The 19,809-nt window shown below is 43.4% G+C and overlaps 1 protein-coding gene across 5 annotated transcripts in view; it reads right to left on the bottom strand.

The window, feature by feature from the left end:
- MIA2 (MIA SH3 domain ER export factor 2) overlaps nt 1–19,809 on the bottom strand; it is a 551,575-nt gene that overhangs the window by 343,914 nt on the left and 187,852 nt on the right. For all 5 annotated transcript variants that reach the window (XM_069208615.1, XM_069208616.1, XM_069208617.1 and 2 more), the window contains one exon: nt 16,029–16,050. In XM_069208615.1, coding sequence (XP_069064716.1) covers nt 16,029–16,050 — 22 coding nt within the window. The remainder of the gene's footprint in view (nt 1–16,028; nt 16,051–19,809) is intronic.

Here is a 19,809-nt window from a genome sequence, read left to right as displayed (position 1 = left end):
TCTCCACCTCCCCCCACCCCACCCCGAAATGACCTAAACTTTTGACCACATCCCATCTTAAAATAGTAGGAAGTAGATAACAACTATGAGTAACACGTTAGAATACCCATAATATTAGATATTAGTTTAGAATATCCAGGAGTTTTGTAGCTGATGTGTGAAACCAGCCCTTGAGGGATTAATTGAGGAGCCAAGTCTTCAGCTTCTTGCAGAAGTTAAGAAGAGAGGAGGCGGCTCTGGTTTGTTTTGGGAGGTTGTTCTAGGCTTGGAGCCAGGTATGAGAAGACTCAAACCTCTGCTCTGCTTTTGTGTATGTGTGGAGTGCTAGTGACAGTCCAACAGAGCAAAGCGGTCAGGGAGGTTGAGGGGACTGAACATGGCTATTTAGTTAGGCATGCTTTGTAGGTATAGGTGATTAGTTTGAAGTGTGCAAGCTTGTGTATTGGGAGCCTGAGGAGCTCCCAAAGGTGTGGTGTGATGTGATGTGGGCTCAGTGTGGGATGTTCAGGACCACTCTGATTGCTGCATTTTGCATGGTCTGCAATCTTCTTGCGAGCTGGTTGTTTACCCTAGCATACAGGGTGTTCCCATAGTCTAGTGTGCCGGTGATGACTGCTTAGGCGATTGTTTTTCTGATGCTGTCCTGAAGCCACTTAAAGGTTTTCTTCAGCATTCTTAGGGCACTGAAGCAGGATGCAGCTCCTACATTGACTAGGGCGGCCAATGGAGGGTGCAACCCTTGGGTATCATCAAGAGTGTCAGCCGTAACCCCTCTAAGTGGGGCCAAGGGGATCAGAGGACTCATGGGTAATACTGGCCATATTTTATGTTGAGACATTACATTAAGCCCACTGGTCCACCCAGGCTAGGCAACAGTACACAGGTAGACTCGCGCTCTGGTCTGATAGTTAGTAGGCACGGGGATACATTAAGCTGATTAAAGACCGGAAGGGCTGTGGGGGTGATAAACATTACCAGTCTGTTGAGCACAACTACATCAAGAGTAGAGGTCAGCAGCATGTTAGACCGACAGTTATTACAAATCAATCTGCGAGTCGTGGGATCCTGGAGAGTCAGGACTGCTCCGGTCATCACGCAGCACCTTTATTTATTTTTTATCTTGACTGCGTGCTGCAGTGACTGAAAGATATGTTCCGCCGGTGGGTAACTTTTAAGTGTGCCAGGTATAACATTGCATATTGAATGTTTCCCTTGAGAAGCTGCTGCTTGATAGTGGTGAAATATCTACTGGCATCCTGTACGGCAAAGGTGAAGTCTGGGAGAGAAATGCTGTATCCATCAAAATTAATGTTGCGTTTTTCAAGCGCCAATCTCAGGACTGTGTCCCTGTCCCAGAAATTAAGGAGGCGTGCAATAATGGGTCTCCCAGGGGTGGTCTAGTCACCAGTGATTAATGAGCTCTCTCAACCACCAACAGGAGCGAAAAGACCTCTGCGCCAAAAACTGTGAGTAGTCACTCAACATACTCCCTTGTCTTTCATGCATTGGCAGATTCTGGTATACCTATATTGCAAATGTTATTTGGGACCGATCTCACTTCCAAATCATAATTTTTTCCAGTAATGAGATGCAGTGTCTTCTCCGTGTTTAACAATGACTCTCCCTTAGCTCCTAACATACTAGGAGAGGGTTCAGCTATTAATTTTATCTCTTTATGATACTCATGATCAGTCACAACACCATCACAAATGTGATGACAACAAATGTTGTCAAAAATAAAGGGAAGTTCCCAAACTCAAGGGGGTACTTTTGATACCCACTCAACTTGAGGAAACTTCCATACATTTTTTAAAGCATATGTTGTTATCACATTAGTGATGGTTTCCCTAAATTCTAAATGCCCGCTCGACTTGGGGAAACATATTTATCTTGGACAACATCTGTTGTCATTGCATTTGTTAAGGCGTTGTGACTGATCAGGAGTATCATGAAGAGATAAAATCGATACCAGAACCCTCTACTAGTATGTTGAGAGAAATCCAAGGATGAAATTATTTATATGAATGAATGGGACACTTTCTAATTATGAGGGGGATTTGATATTACAATGCGCCCCGTAAGAAAATAAATGAAGGAGACTAATGTTGACCTACAGCCCTGTAGAAGCGGGGTCACCCAAGAAACGTGTTGGCTGCTAACATCGAAATTGGCTGCTAGCATTGAAACGTGAAGGCTGTATTACGAGATATTTAACACACATGTCACAAACTGGATTATGACATAGACTTTTCCTTCTGTCTGTGCAAATACCCTAGAGATACAAGTTGATTCTTTTGTATAGTGGTATTGTATTCAATGAAAGAAAAAAACGTGATAATAAAATATTCTTTATGATATATTGAATTTTCAGATTGTTTTGCTATTTAGTTTCAAAGTTGTTTGGAAATCCTTTCTCACTTTCTAAGGGTTGACAGACTCGATTATGCAATCATCTAGGAAAGGATAAAGAAAATATGTATTTTTCCTTAGATGTGCTGCAACTGATACCCTTCATTTAGAGAAAATTCTGGAAGCCAACTTTAGCCCAAAGAAAATAACTCTTTATTGCTACCAAGTTAAATCTACAACAATTCTTAAACTTCTGTGGCTGCTACAGATGGAAATAGGGGATTATGCAGCCTGTAAGTCAGCAACACATAACCAATTGACTTTCATTAATAGTAGAAAAATGAGAAACAAAATCCAGCATGCAAGATTTTTCTTTCTTAATATATTTGTTGGCATGTCTAAGATCTAAGGCTGGCCAGAAATCCTTGCTCTGGCTAATTTTCTACATCAAAATGCCACTTCAGTAGATGGCTTTTTATTTTTGCTACAGTGGTAAGCACGTAATTGCATTTTAATAACTAACATTTGAGGCACTTTTCCTAAAAGACGACGTTGACATTTTGGTGCCTTCTTTGGTGGAACAAAAAGGAAGCAGAGCCTTGAAACATATACCATAACCAGTTTGAACAATGTTCAACACCTGTTCACCTTTAGTTATACTCTAGCATTCTTTGTGATGATTAATAATACTTCCCCTTCTGGAATAGCTCACAGAGTTGGGGGGAGGGGGCAGAAAAGTCATTGTTGGGAGTTGCCATGGGACTTATGCCCAACTCTTGATGGGAGTGCTAGGACCCTCTTCCTCTAGAGGACTGGCACAGTCAGTAAAACTGCCATGCTGCCATCTTTGGGCATGATGCTGCAGCTGCCAAAAAGAGACCATCCTAGAATGCAAGGGATGGTAATGTCTTCATTATATCGTACTAAAGTTTGAAGACTGGTTTCATCTCTTCGAGTCCCACCAGTCAGTGTTTCTACCTCAGACTGCATCCTCAACTGTGAGAGGTCTGCAGATCAGTGAGCCTGTGAAAGGAAGATTCAAAACCTTCATTTGAACATCATGTTTTAAGGAAGTCAGCCTCAACCAAGAGTTAGCCTGTCACACAAGTTGAATTGAGCAAACTCTGTTGTGTCCGGGGAGGAACGTATTACTTGGCTATAGACCTTAGCTAACTACCTCTATGAAGTCTCTGTATTTGTCTTTAGGCAGGTTGCAAAGATGGACATTGTTTAAAAGAAGCTTCTGACATAATGACAGTGTATGTGCTGGTTGTTTTTTATAGATGATGAAGCAGTGCTGCAGATTTAACGCTCTGAGGTGTCCAGGCATTTGCTCTCTCAGTCAGGCACCATGGTGGTTTCCAGAACAGACAAATGCCTTTTCCTCTTGGCTGAAAACATTACAGCATCTAGTTTAGAATCTGTACAGATACATGGTGGGTCCTGCTCCAGTGTCTTATATTTCTTTGATAGGCGAGGTCTGTGGTTAGTGGCCCAAGGAGTGTTCCCTCTGCAGTGTCTACAAATTCTGGGTCTAGGAGCGCACTCTATTGTGAAATCTCAATAATAACAATAGACTATAGCCTGTGGTGCTTGGAGTAGGATATTCATTTTTGTTGCTTCACTTAACAATATCTACAGGAAGGCATTATTCTTGTCTATCAGAGGTATTCTAGACAGAGGACCTGGAGGTGAGGTAAGATTACCGAAGCAGAGGTACTGGAATAGGTCTCAGTATCAGAATACTGTGACAGATATGATGTTCTTCTACTCTTCTTGTGAAGAGGCTGCTCTTGTGATAAGGTGATATGTTGTAGCCTATTGCAGGCTGGGTAGAACCTGTTGGAGACAACTAGGCCTGAGAGCCACTGGAGGTGGCGGAGTTTTTTTTTTTTTTTTTAGGTGGAGGAGAAGCAATTCTACTAGGTAACACCACAGCCCTGCAGATAGGTAGAGGCAAAAGAAGTGTTTGAATTTGATATTCCCAGGCATAACCATGATCTAGGTTGTTAAAAGGGCTGGAGAAGCTGACAGATAAGAAGAGGTTGATGGCAAGCTCCTTGACGTTGGAATCCTGTGCCTCATAGCGGTTGTTCTGATCATTGATAGAGTGTCTCAGGAGCAAGTAATTTCACCTTCTCAACACCAATGGTAGCCTTAACTTGGAGTTAAGGGTAAAGGATGTGCCATATGTAAACAGCATCAAGGAAAAGCACTTCCTCTTTCTTCAATGTTCATCAGCTAGATAAGTACTTTTTCTTGATGCTTTTATTCATGCCTTTATTTGGAACGTTTATTGGTATGAGGGTATATTTAACATTTTCCTATGTGTAAGTTATGGTTAAGAAGTACCGGCATTTCAGTGTGGTTTTGCCGCTTTACTAGTCCTCTGAGGATATTGTGGCTGTTCAAAGTCAGTTTGGGCGGCTTCAGGTTAAGACCGTCCTTCACTGCATATCTTTCTCTTCAACTCTCGCTGAAACTATGTTAGGCCCACTAGAGATGCTAACCGCGGCAGCAAGTCACTGTTCTGTGAAAACCATGCTCACAGATGTGAGACCTGCAGTGACAGGCCAGGCCCCCTAGAGGGTGTAGGAGTTGCACGTCTTCACTGACAGGATAGCACATTTTCCTATATTCTTCAACTTCCAGGAATTCCTCAATGCGCATCTCAGGGTCAAGGGTCTCACTTCCACGCATGCAGGGAAGGGAACCCTTGCAGCAGAAACATTGCGCTGAGGACTATAGTTGCTCCCACACCTTTAATAGGTTTTTGTACGCTCCAGTGAGGTAGTTTGATCATAGAGGGCCTGACAGTTTCTCCCTGCCAGTAACAAGCATTGGCAAGCTCAATTAAGTGTCCTGCAGAGATCTCCCTATTGCCAGAGGTCAGGATGGAGCTTCAATGGTGGCTCGACCACATGCATGCATGGAATGGCAGGGCCATCTTTGGGAAAGCCCCAGATCTGGTAACTGAATCAGGCGCCAGTCGTCAAGGTTGGGGCGCACATTGTGAGGATATTACCACAGGAGGACAATTGTCAGAGCACTAAGAGTCACTTGATATCAACTGCCTAGAGCTCCTGGCAGGTTCGTTTGCAATCTGGAGCTTGGCGGCGAACAAACTGTCCTGTTCTATCCTGATGATGATGGACAACAGCTTGGCAGTGTGCTACATAAGCCGACTATGTGGCACCCAGCACAAGGTCCTGGCAGATGTAGCCAAAACATTTTGTCATCACTGTATGCAGAACAATCTGTCGATTACAGTGGAGTACCTGCCAGGAAAATTCAACCAGACAGCAGACTGGCATTACGACATTTGAAGAAATTCACCGCTTGAAAGCTGGATCCTCATTTCTTCCAAAAGATAATGGACCTCTGGGGTTCGAGTCAGGTAGATCTCTTTGTGTCAAGACTCAACCATCAACTGCCACAGTTATTCAGCTGGCGCCTTGACCCACTAGCGGAAGCAACAGATGCTTTCCTCTAAGGCTGGAGCCGGATCCTGGGATACGAGTTTCCTCCTTTTTCCATGATTACCAGACTCGCTGCATTAGTCCACAGGCAGAAGGTGGAATCTTGGTGACACCACTTTAGAGGTTGCAAGTTTAATGTCCAGTTTTTCTGGAGCTTTTATGGATTTTCCAATCCCACTTCTCCAGACTCCTCAACTTCTGACGGATCATCAGGGATCCCTGCTCCAACAGGTTCAGGATGAGACCCTCAGATTGATGGCCTGGAGGTTTACAGGGGAAGTTAGGAAATCCCTGACCTTTCGACGACAGCTACCAAACTCCTTCAAAAGGCATGGGCTGACTCCACAGTCAAAAGGTAAAGATCAGCTTGGTGCAGACGGTCACGCTGGCGTCTGTGACAGGATCTGCCCTCCCATAGGGGCAGATAGAGTGCACATTTCATCTCAGCAGGGCATGGGGCGTTGCAAGGCGCACTGGTAGGGAAACATTCCTTGGTTTGTCAGCTGTAGCAGGGCGTTCGTCTCTCAATTCCTCCAGAACCACGTTATTCGTCCCTCTGGGATGTAAATGTTACTGAGGATGTTGGAATCTTGATAAGATAACCAATTCTTCTTTTGCAAGGAACTGGCAGGTAAATTGGCCATTCTTTTGAGCCTCATCTCTTGTAAGAGGGTATCGGATGTCCATGCACTTTTCCGGCTTGCCATGATCATCCTAAGTCATGTGTGGTCTGTAGCCTAAGAGCCTATGAATCCAAGACTGAGGATTATCGACCTCCAGGAACAAGACAACTTTTCTTATCCATTAAAAAAACCTTTCAAGAAGGTGTTAGCAGCCACCAATGCCAGTTGGGAGAGGTGGGTGCTACAAGAGGCTGGTATTGACACTGCTGCTCTTACAGCCCATTCTACTAGGGGTGCGATGGCCTCTAAGGCTTTTACCTTACATGGTCGGTTAGAAGATGTTCTCAGAGCAGCAGATTGATCTTCAGACCCTACGTTTAAGACCTTTTACTTTAAACCCATCCCAGGTATCGCATCTCTTGTTGTCAACCAGCTTTAAACCAGCATAATCTGAGCCACTGGTACAGACATAGAATGTAAAATGTCCTAGCTATAGTGAAGGAAAGTTTCCATTCTATTAAGGACATGGAGGCAAGGATTATCCCACCCAACATTTCTTATATGTTTTTTCCCGGCCTCTATGGTTATGCAGTCTATGGGAGTAAGGATGGCTAGGTTTCTAGTTCTTCTGAACTCAATTGCTTGAACTTTGTATGCTGATAGAGCTTTGCATAAGAAACAAGAGTTGATGGTGTATTATGCTTCCACAATATATTGTTTATACCTTTGTATAGCACAGTGTTTCATAGATATTTTGGTTGCTGATTTTTGCTGTTTATCATCACAGGTCTGACCAGAAGCAAGACTTTTCAAAAGATGATGATTGCTGAATGTTCACACAAAGAAAGAGGAAGTGCTTTTCCTTGATGCTGTTTATACATGGGACATTCTCTATGGTTGTTGGGAGTTTGTATTACAAATATTCATGGGAGTTGTAGTCTTTGATATTTAGTTAAGGGTGGGGAGGAAAAAATAAAGGAAAGAGAAAGCATAATCCTCGCCTCCGTGTCCTTAATAAAATTAAAACTTTCCTTCACAATAGCTAGGGAATGTTATAGTCATGATGAGATTGTGAAACTGCTAGCTCCCTAAAGGAACAGTGTCCTAATTTTTAACCTTTTAAAGATCAGCCTATAATGCTATTTTTCTCTTTATTTCACACATTTTTTGAGAGTGCCTAGGGCAGTTATGCTGAAAGGATCAAATCTAATTAAAAATAATAATTTGATAAACAGGTTAGGACAAGCTGCACTGCAGAGTTTACGGTTTCAAAATTGGGAGATCTGCAACATTTATTGTAATTGATTGTTAAATGTATGGTTAAAAAAGTGTTCCAGGATCCCACACACATGCCAGACTATTCTAATGGTTACAACTACCAAGGAAGATCACATAATGCAGAAACACTGTTCAAAGCCCCAATCACCAATATGCCTGTCTGTTTTTACTGTTCAACGAGTCCTAAAAAATAGTGATGCCCAGAGTCGCCTGGTTTGGGGGAAGGTTCTTGGAATATCCCACCCATCCCCATATTCCGTTCTTGTAGACAGTGGAATCTACGGTACAGCACTTCGAAAACCATATGAGAGACCCACTCAGAAAATACTGTATTTGTGCGGAAGCAAAGATTTGTAGAATAATATTGGTGTAGGTTAAAAGGTCAGGTGACATTTATACCGTCAAGCCATACCACAAAATCCATTTAAGTTAATGACTGCCCTTCTCCCATCTGTGATGCTCTCAGAGAAGAAAAGCTTACATTATCTAGTTATCTAGACACTTTAATAAATGTCAGCTGGGTAAATAAGCAAAATGATCACAACTGCGTGGAGAGAAAGCACTTTTTTGTGGAAGCACACAACTTTTGCCCAATCAGAATGTGTATTCCTGGGTCTTGCCATGTGGGTGGAGCCAAAGCCCTCTCTAGTGGTGCTCACATAATTATCTATTGACAGCGGTGCTGTTAAGCCAGACCACAAAAACAATAAGGAATTAATCTGTAAACTGAATCAGTCAACAATGGGCACAGGTTTGCTGCCTCTTGAGCAGGAAGCCATGGTACAAAGTTCCTACGCTCCAAGAGGTTCAGTGAGCACTACCCATCATCAGAGGTCCTAATATGATTCAGAGTACACAGTACAATATTTCACACACTCACCTGTATTGCAGTTATGAATGAATTTTCAATGCCTTTCACTAGGTGGGATATTCACTGGGCCCCTAATGTTTGTAGCCTCATGGTGCGCTCAGCTACCTTCTGAAGATCTCATGAGCTGAACATACCAGGTCCAAACAGCAGCAACATCTCACAGTCTTAGCCCAGGATTTGTCTCAACTGAAGACCTCAGATGTTTTTATGTAAGAACCGGACTATCATTTGGGGTGGGTGCCTACCCGCCTCCAGGAAAAATCTCAACACGTCTGGGTGCACCCTAAATGTCACTTGATTCACCTTAGCTCAACCCCCGGGTAAACTATTGCACAGAGCCGACATGCTTAACTCAGAGCAATATTATAGTAAAACGGCAAAATGCAAAACAATAAAAATTATGAACCGAATTGGAAAAATAGAGTGACACTGAATAAAAAAAATTCCACTATAATTACAAAAATCCAATTAGAACTGGAGATATGAATTTGAAAAGCTTTAAATAAATATTGCACCAAAGGGCATTAAGCACCAACTGTGGCCATCTGGTTGTGCTTGCCTGGGACCTATGTGTGGTTTAAAGCTGACCTAATGGAGTGGAGGTTGGATACAGAAACCAGGTTCGTCCCGGTTAAAGATTTGACCTCATGATTTATGGCCCAATTTGGATCTTGGCAGTGTTATCAAAAAGTTGCATCAATGGCAGACCAGAAAAGATAGTCAAGACAACTGTGTTCTTCTGCTGCGGATTGACTAACAATAGATTTCTGACGGAGGGAGATGGCGGTGGGAGTCAATGGACTTTGTGCAATGGCAGGGGCTATTGAATGGAGTGACACACACACTGCCCCTTAGCCTTAGGTGTACCCATGGACTACAAATACACAATACACCACATACACACCGTCGACCATTAGAATTCCAACACAACCTGTACATGTCGAAAACACACAATGACATACATCCACGCCACAACATACACACACCATTGACACTGCACCCACACACGACACAACCACCAACACAACTTCACACTCAGCTACATAAACACACTCACACACAAGCACAACTACACATAGCACAATAACGTCCACCACACAACACTCATCTGAATATGTCGCACAGCAACACAACATCGGTCTCACATGCAAGAGACACACATACAGACACAACAACACCACCCACTCCAGCTCCCTCCACCTAAACCAGCCAATCCACACACACACACACACACACAAACATGTGCAGACACACATACACAACAGACAGCACAAACCTACCTGCACAGGTCCCCTTGCAATGCGCACACATGTTGTCCAGTGTAAGTGTACAGTCACTGTGGTGCCAGCATTCATTTTGCAATGAATGACACCACAATGACAGCTGTGTAAGTGTGCGATACGGTTATTGTGCCAGTGTGTCCCCAGCCATGTGTGACACCATTATGTACCCCACATATGCATTTCACAGTAATTTTAAAAGATTACTGTAACATGTACATGACTGCAGTGGTCCCGAACTCCCATGCAGTGCCCACCCAATGTACCCTGGCAATGCAGCATCCCAACCTTCGAGTCCGGCGACAGGGGAGGGGAGGAGGTGAAGGGGGAGAAGGGGCGGTTGTGTCTTCTCCGAGGGTCGGTGGCTGCAGTGACGGAAGGTGTTGCCCAGTCAAAGACTGGGGTGGAAAAGGGGAATTTTCACCCCTTGTTGCCCCAGTCCGCCAACTCAAACATGGAGGTCGGACTGCCACTTTTTTCGTGGTGGTAAGGCACATCCAAATCTGCACGGCAGGAAGGGTGTCTGGGTTTCCAACGTAAGCCACTTTTTCCACTCCCGCAGCCTACGCAACAGGCCCATATTGCCATGTGTCAGGGCATTTTCTAGATGGCAAATTGATCAGCCACACTAAATTTGGGTTCTGTGGGCTGGGGGCACGTGTATGGGGAGTGTACTCTGGTAACCTTAGTGTCCTCTCACATCCAACAATAAAATCCAGTGTGACCCATAACAAACGCAGAGATAGAACTCTCGTAGGACAAAAACCGAGTCCTCCAGCAACCATACAGTGGATACATAAGAACAATCTTGGTATCCTCTTTTCAAGTATGCCCAAACTTTTACACATGGGTCAAAAAACCTGTCAAGCAGGATTTAACACTACTGTCAAAATGGATGCCACCAACCCCCACCCTTCATATTCTGTGGGCATTTACCTTCCCTGCCCAGGGTATATCTTTTACAATATACTAGGGGCTTACAGGCAAGTTCAATTTATCAATTAGATCATGTTTAAAGAGGAGCACAGCCGCTTTACCAATGGTTAGCAAAGGTAAAGTGCACAGAGTTCTTAAGCTAGCAAAAATATACGGTCCAGGCAATGATGAAAAATCAGGGGTGACTACACAGAAGGAAAATGTTACTTACCAGTAGACATCTGTTCATGGCATGTAGTGCTGTAGACTCACATGCTGTGAATATGTGGCAAATTAGTCTATTTGAGGTGTTCTCCACTTTTGGGAGTACTGGTAAAGGACTTGTGGGTGAGCTCCCACTCGTGGACTTGTTGCCGCATCCTGCTGAGCAGATCTGCAAAGTGATTGTCTGTTCTTGGGAGATACTGAGCCACTATGTGAATGTGATGATGAATTGCCTATTTCCATACTGGTTGTGCAAAAAGGGACAGTTGCTGAGATTTTGTCCCACCCTTGTCAGCACATGGCAGTCATTTTGTCTGTACGTACCAACACTATCTTGTGTTGCAATTATGGGAGAAACAGTTTAATTGCTAGGAATATTGCTTGCAGTTCTAGGTAACTGATGGGAAAGACCACTGAATGTTGACCCTTATCCCCTGAACTGTGAGGTTGAGGAGATGATCTACCCAGCCGGTGTTTGAGGTGTCTGTTGTGAGAGTGATCTGAAATACAGGGTCTAAAAAGGGCCGTCCTTTCATAAGGTTTGTGGTGTTTTACCAATGCAGAGAGCGATAAGTATGGAGGTCCAACAACACTAGATATTCCACCCGACCCTGTGCCTGAGACCACTGACAAAAGAGACATTGTTGAAGAGGAAGCATATGAAGTCTGGCATGAGGTACAATGTTAATACAAGATGCCATCATCCCTAACAGTTTCATAACAGTTCTTACTGTGTATGCTTGGTTCTCTGTTAATGTAGCAATCATTGTTTGAAAAGCCTGAACTCGGGCTGAGCTGGGAAACGCTAGTCCTAATTGTGTGTAGAGTGTAGCTCCTACAAAGGGCTGTATCTGGAGAGGGTACAGATGACATTTGAGGTAATTTATGGTGGACCCCAGAGAGTGTAGGAGATGAATTGTGATGGGAGTGTGGCTTTGACACTGTGTGAATGAATTGGCTTTGTTGAGCCAATCATCCAACTATGGGAACCTATGAATTTTTTTATCTCCTGAGATGTGCTACGACTACCGTGGGGCATTTTGTGAATACTCTGGGAGCGGATGTGACACCGAATAGTAATACCTTGAATTGATAATGTTTTCCTGCCGCTACGAATCTTAGGTATTTGCTGTGTGCTGGATGAATGGGAATGTGAAAGTAAGCGTCCTTTAGGTCTAACACTGTCATGAAGTCGCTTTGTTGTAGAAGGAGAATAACATCCTGAAGAGTGACCGTATGGAAGTGTTCTGATAGGATGTAGTGGTTTGAGGGCCTGAGATCTAATATTAGTCTGAGAGACCCATCTTTTGGGGTATTAGGAAATACAGAGAGTAGACTCCTGTTCCCTGGTATTGTAATGGTACTGGTTCTATAGCCCCTTTGAGAAGAAGACAATGTATTTCCTCTTTGAGAAGAGTGAGATGATCTTGAGAGAGTGTCTGAGTCCGAGGGGGTATACTTGGTGGAGTGGAAGTGAGCTCCAGACAGTAGCCAGTTTGGATAATTTGAAATACCCATTGATTTGTGGTAGTTTGAGACCATTGGGGGTAGAAATGTTGTAACCTTCCACCTACAAAAGTGGTATGAGTTGGTAGGTTTTGGTGGAAGTCATTTCTTAGTGGTGGATGAGGAGCCTCTAGATGTAGATGGCTTTCCTCTTCCTTTGTTACTGTTACCTCTATAGGAACCTCTAAAATAACCTCTAGTGTAATGAGAGGTCAGCTTTGTTAGAGTGGAAGACTGTTCCTTAAATGATGAGCGAAAGCCCCTTGCAAATCCTGTGCAACAAAAAACACCCCTATCTGTGCTGGCTTGGAGTTCTCCCATAGCTTTGGCAGTCTGATTGTCATTATTTAACTCTTTAAGTGTGGTATCCACTTGTGACCCAAATAAATGCTCTTTATCAAAGGGCATGTTCAAAAATGCCTGTTTTACCTCTTGTTTAAAGCCTGAGCATCTGACCCAGGCATGTCGCATAATGATGACGTTGCTACTGTATGAGCAGCATCGAGTGCACATCTAATGGAATTGTTCTTAATTGTTTGTCCCTCAGTTACAATTTCTGCCCCCCTTTTACGACGTTCCTCCGGGAGGTATTGTAAAAGCACCTCCATGGCATCCCAGTGAGCTCTATCATACCGGGATAACAACGCTTGTGCATTAGCAATCCGCCAGTGATTGGCTGCTTGAACTGCCACTCTTTTGCCTGCTGCATCTAATTTTTTGCTTTCTTTATCAGGAGGAGGTGTGTCTCCTGTTGATTGGCTATTAGCCCTTTTGCAAGCAACAATAGAGTCTGGAGGGATTTCTGCTTTTATACATAAAGGGTCAGTGGGTGAATCTTGCATTTTTTATCTACCCTGGGAGTGATAACTCTTGATCTAACAAGCTCTTCAAACATTTTGTCTGCATGCCTGAGCATGCCTGGAAGCATTGGAAGGAATTGACTCTCCTTATGTGTTGCACCAAGGGTGTCAAATAAAAAATCCTCTTCTATTGGTTCTGTGTACATATGTACATTGTGATATGCTGCTGCCCTAGCTATAACCTGTTGATATGAGGTGGAATCCTCAGGTGGTGAAGGTCTAGCTAGGTATAGATCGGGATCATTAGGTGTAATAGGATCCAGATCATATGCATCTTATGGGTCTTGATCATCTAATGTATCCCCTAAATCATGAGCCCCACCAGGTGGTGAACTGGGTGGTGTGAACCCCAAAGGAGGGGGAGATGTTGGTAAAGGTGGAGAGGGTTGAGTAAGAAAAGGAGTCTTTTCTTTTGTAGTCTTTTTTTGGAGGAGAGGAATCAAGAGCCTCTTGGAAAGTCAGTTTCCTCTTTAAAAGGGGGAGGAGGTGATGTTATAAAACGCCCTGTTTCTTCTTGAATTTGAAGTCAGCACTGACTAGTGTCCATAACTTCAAAAATTGGTTCCACCAGTGAAGGGGTGGTAGGTAGAGACTGTCCATAATTGCTGAAATTTTTTTTTTAGATTTTCGGTTCCAAAGTCTTTTGTGCCTGGGATATTTTCGGTGCCGAAACTGTAAATGGATGTTTTTTTCTTTTTCGGTGCCGAAGTGGTCGGTACCAAAGTAGTCAGCACCAAAGCACCATGTATTTTCGGTCGTGTTGGAGCCGAAGAAAAGGTGCTGGTGGTCGATGCTGAAGATTTCTCTTTTGCTATTTTTGGTGCAAAGCCGGAAGGCAGGGCATCCAAATGAGTTTCTCGGCTCTGACCATGGCTGGAAGGCAGTGGTGGACCGGTGACCGCTTTTGATGTTGTTTTGGACGATGGTGCAGGGGTCTTTTTATTCACGGTTTGGGCCAACTGCAACGGTTGACTCTCGAGGTCTCATTGCACATCAGAGACTGAGGTCCTCATTACGAACATGGCGGTTTGGCCTGCCATATTCTGAACATGGTGAGGGCCGCCATCGGCAGCCCTCACCCACTGCCAGGCTCCTGCCGTCAGGGAGCCTGGCAGTGGGTGAGGGCTGAGTTGAAACACTATTCACCAGGGTAGCTGTTCTACCCTGCGGATAATGTTTAATTTTTTGCCAGCCTTTTCCTGACAGGATATCCCGCCAGGGAAAGGCTGGCGGAGTGGGTGCCCCGGGCCACCCCTGGGGGTGCCTGCACTGCACATGCACTTTGCATGGGCAGTACAGGGGCCCCGGTGCAGAGCCCCGTCGCGCAGGTCACGGCCAGTGATCTACGTGACGGGTGCAACTGCACCTGCCGCACAGTCCGTCAATGTCTCGGCCGGGCCTTTCTGTGAGCCGGTGGGCAGAAACAATGTTTCCACCCACCGGCCCACAGAAATATTCATAATGTGGCCGGCAGGGTTCCGGGGTCGCTGGCGGTCAGTGTTTTGACCGCCAGCATGAACACGACGGTTGTTACCGCCGTGTTCATAATGACCCTCTGAGTCTTGAATGGAGAAGGCCTCCTCCTGCTCCAACTCTTCTTGTGCATGCTCTTTGCCAAAGATGTCCGGTGTGTCATCTGGAGTTAGGGACGCCATTTCCATCCAACCAGCTCTTCGATCGTGTTTTTTTTGATCGAAAGGAACAGCACGCTTCACAGGTCCACTCATTGTGGTCGGGGGGGAAGACACAAATTACACATCTGGTGGTGGTTGGTGTGTGAAAATTCTGAGTGGCATCGAGAGCAAAACTGAAATGGAGTCCGTTCCATTAGGACTGCATAGTTAGATGCCACGTGGAAGATGTAGGCCTGTAGAGGGCCAGAGAGGGCCACGTCTGCCTCAAAGGGTTGAGATTTTTTTCCAGGTGTAAAATGGGACCGAAAGATTAAGTATGGAAGAATACACGATCCAAATAATACCGGCAATGAAAGAAAGACAGAAAGAATACCGTTTTGGGCTGTATCGAGCCGAGAACTCGGAGCGAGAGGTACACACGTCCGAACCCGAAGGCAGAGAGAAACAACTTAACAAAGGACTCAATGCCCATGCGCAGTATTACTGAGATGAGGAGTCACTCGATCCCGTGACTCAAAAAGCTTTTTTGAAGAAAGTTATAATGCTCTAAACCCAACACTAGCTGGTGAGCTTATGCACAGCATGTGTATCTACAACTACCCATGCCATCGAACAAAGCGATTTCCTATACTTTACACTTCAAGATGCGTCTGGAGCCAGCTGTGAGCTATGCAGAAGGTGTCCAGAAGTTTACTAGAGGTCTTTGAATGCCCTTGCATATCAAATGTTACATAAGCCATCTCACAACCAAAGAGACATAACCTCAAAACTTCACTGAGCAGAGCTGGATCGTTAAAATCTGCATGGTACTGTGCTGGCTTCTCAGGCCAGAACCCTATCAGTCAACACAGTCTTTTGCTAGGATCACTTGTACCACAAGAAACCAATTAAAAACAAGCAGCACTAAAAAGTGTAAATACTCTGTAGTAACAACTGAGTTAAGGGCAAGACTTCAAGGACCAATTCAGAATATTTATGCATCACAAATAGAGTAAAACAGGTACTTACCCACATAACGCCAGCTTCTGATCTGAAAAAATAAATAAAATGCATTGATATGTTAAGGAAATATTTACTTAGTGCACACTTTCAACAATTATTTTTGACCAGTAATAGTTCACTGTAAGACTACTTTTAGCAGATACAGTAACAATTGATTTAAATTTTTTTTATATTCACCGATTGATGGCAGTTGCAGCATCTCTGCAAAATGTCAGCTGTAAAATATGGGTATTTTCTACATCTATAACGTGATTCAATCATGCTTTATTATAGACATAGTTCATAATTTACACTAAGCACCCTATTAGAAGTATTTCGTGTTGGCTGCAATATTCCGAAACCAAGGTGCGAAATTCATTAGATGTGATTTTTGTCATCTAGTATGGTTTTCTGGATAAAAATATACAATCTTGGTGCCTATCACAACAAAATACAAGTCATGGTAAATACTAGGTCTTTTTCCCCTGTTAAATTCTGCCAGACTTGGCCTGTTGAAATTTGATGGTGGATAGGAACGTATCGGGATCACTGGATGTGCGAAACATCACTCCATTTTGCAATGCGATACCTGCAAGAGGTAACTGCTTAGTGATTGCAATTTGATGGGCTACCTGTAATCAGCAACACAAACATTTCAAACACTCACCCAAGTCAGAGATCTTGGTTAAATCCATTGTTTTTTGTTCACCATGCCACCCCAGTTTGAATCCAGCTTGGAGGTGAATATTTGATTTGGGCAGCATTCCATCCATCAACTGTTCTTTTTGCTTTTGTCGCCCTAATTAGGATCGGTATACCCAGGCAAGAGTCTCCTGCTCCCTGTGCCACTTGATTCAAGCTAGTCTGGCTGATGAATGTTGATACCAAGAAACCGGTCCCAAGATGCTTGTTTCCAGTCCAGGGAGGACCTGGCCTGGCAGTTTGGGCAGTGGGGTCAAGACTAATTTACATATCGTTGGGTCCAAACTGGGATGGCGTTGTGAGCTAAAAAATGATGAATTAAACCCAGGTCTGCGACTGGGGGTGAATGTTTGATTTGTTTAGCATTCCGTCCATCATCTGTCCGTTTCGCTACCTGTAATCAACTCTGGAGAATAGTTTATATATAGCAAAGTCAGATTTTTTTGATTACCAATAATCTTTTTTCAAGAGATAACTTCCTTCTCCAGCTAAACAGTAATAAACGAAAACGATAAGATTTGCTGAACAATTAATAGATAGCAAATAAGGAATAGTAGCCTTCAAATCAAAGTCTTACTTGTACTCTTTGAATATAGTGATTTTATTCCTTTTGCTCTTGGAAACAATTGTTTATTGTTTAAGAAAGTGCTAGACTTACTTCTACATCAAGAGTATAAAATGTTATTGGGAAAAAACATTAACCTATACTAATATATAGTTATCAGAAACAAGTGAGTTGCAAAATATTTCTGTAAAACAAAATACAAACAGAAATGGGGAAAACAGATATTATAATGACTGATATAAATATTTTAAAAAGTATCAAAAGATACTACAAAGAATAAACTGGAGAATGTTACACCAAAAAACTCTGTCCTTAGGGTCTCTCGCATTAACATATAATGTGAATGTTGTGAGGTCAAGCTTGTGGCAACACATGCGCTGCATTCATTCTTGCTTGTGAGAAATAGTTTACAATAAAAGGCTTGGAGCCCGCACACTGCATACAACTTGTTCGCTTCAGCGTCACTCTGCTGCCTACCGATTGATCAGCGCAGGTCAAGTGTCACTTCCATTCATTTCTTTGGAACATGAACCAAGGAGAGATTGATTTCACTTAATAAGTGCCCTTCCACTGCTCGCACTGTGATTGAGGTATTATTTCTTCTTTCCCCTCCAACCCTGTGTTGTAGCCCCCATCTGGTGATTGTTCTCTCCTCCCCCGTGCCTCCCTCGCGTTGCTCCCCACACTTTTTTTATTTTAAACATACTGCAAAGCAGCCCAGGTGCTGTGCAAAATTGATTACAATAAGTGATATAATGCAGTCAACACAGTCCAGTCCACTCCACAGTGCTATTTTTATTTTCACTTCAAGTCTAAAAAAAAAAAAAAGCCAACATATCTTGCACATGCGAGATCCTGTTGGTTTTTAGCAATGCTTGTTTAATTTGTGGCTTGAGAAAAAGCTTTTGGAGCGGTTATTTTTTTAGTTTGGGCCTGCATCTGATGCGGGAGAGGCCTCAGTGACTTAAACTGATCCATATATCACAAGCACTATTTTGTGAGTAAATCCGCTTTTCAAGTTTTTATTCTGTTTGTGTACTTTTAACCTACTACGGAAAATAAATCACTCACAATTTACACGAGCAGAGCAGTGCTGGTTGAACATGGATGCCTATGGGAGCCTAAGGAGACAATCAGGCATGAAATAAAAAGAGCCTTAAATCAGTTGTTTTTCTATGTCTGGGGTCCTCTTAATTGCCTCCAAGAAAGTCTGTGCTTGTAAATCTGCATAAGCCCTGAAAGGTGTAAAGGGTTTCTGACAGTTGCCAGTTTTTTGTCAGATGAATTTAGCGGAAGACACTTAGAGAGGGCGGGAAGAATGAAGTGGCATATTGGGGAAGGGCACAAGAAATGGAGACACAGGCCCAAGCATCCTCAACATCACACCAGGCTCAACAAAGTGTGTCTTATGATACTATTTCTGCCACCATTGCTCAACACCAGCTGTTGTTGCCTAATTCAGGCAAGCCATCTCAGGGAAAACTCGGTGGCTGAAAACATGATGAGTGGCTATTATTTAGTATTCCAGAAACCGTTTGTCAGACCTCATTCTGGGAAACACGGAGCAAGCAGGGGCTACTGGGGAACAACCGTGGTGGTTCAGGTTGTTTGCCCCTGGGGTGGGTCCTACTACGGCTGTGCCAACGCAACCAATTGCTCCCCTTTCACACTTGACTCTCAGATTTGCAAGAGTGAGCAGACAAAGACTTCTCATGGACGTTTTGTGTCGGAGACAGACTCAAAACTCAACCATAAGACAAAATAACTCTCTCTCAAACTCAGTGCTTGTCTTCGTTAGAAAAAATAAAGTAGCATAAAAACACAGAACAAGCATTTGCAATGAAATAGGTCTCACATGTGCTTGAGTTAGAGCTATTGGCATTGTAAATGCAAAACTGGACTTTTCTTGCCACATAAATTGGTCTAACCTGCCGCACAATTTGTTCCTCTCTGCCACATAATTCCAGTCGCCCTGCATATAACTAAAGCACTTCCATTTACCTTCTTCCTCTATCTGCTGCAAAAAAATGAAAATATTGCCATTATGTATTATATTGTAGTATCTTGACTTTAATGCTCAGAACAGCCCCTAATCCTTGGTCCAGTCTCTAGTAAGATCCATGCCCCAACCCTTTTAACTTTCAATGTGAACACCTAGTGGCAAAGATTGGATGGCTATGTATTCTGAAAACCTTTTTGACCCACTTACAGGCACTTTAAGAAACTCACGCTGCCCTTAGCCTCGAATCAAGAGCTTTTTTTTCATGGCCTGTCATGAACACCCAGAAGCAATTTAGTTCAAAGTATGTTCCCTCTTCAAGAGGAAGCTATGCGGAAACTGCAAACACTCTTAGGTAAAGCAGGGTTAAGTAAACCTGAAATATAAACAGCAATGAAATTGTTCACATGAATTACATTAATGTTTGTTTACATTCATTGTTCAAGAACCGATCCATGTTTTTACATGGAATGTTAAGGACATGAATATGGGTCCTATTTTAATGTTTGTTTTTAAATTATCACCAAGTCTGAGAATCGGAA

This window comes from Pleurodeles waltl, chromosome 9 (assembly GCF_031143425.1).
Source record: "Pleurodeles waltl isolate 20211129_DDA chromosome 9, aPleWal1.hap1.20221129, whole genome shotgun sequence".
Classification (NCBI taxonomy): domain Eukaryota; kingdom Metazoa; phylum Chordata; class Amphibia; order Caudata; family Salamandridae; genus Pleurodeles; species Pleurodeles waltl.
The sequence above is the reverse complement of the archived record's forward strand: the minus strand, read 5'-3'. Positions and strand labels throughout refer to the sequence as shown.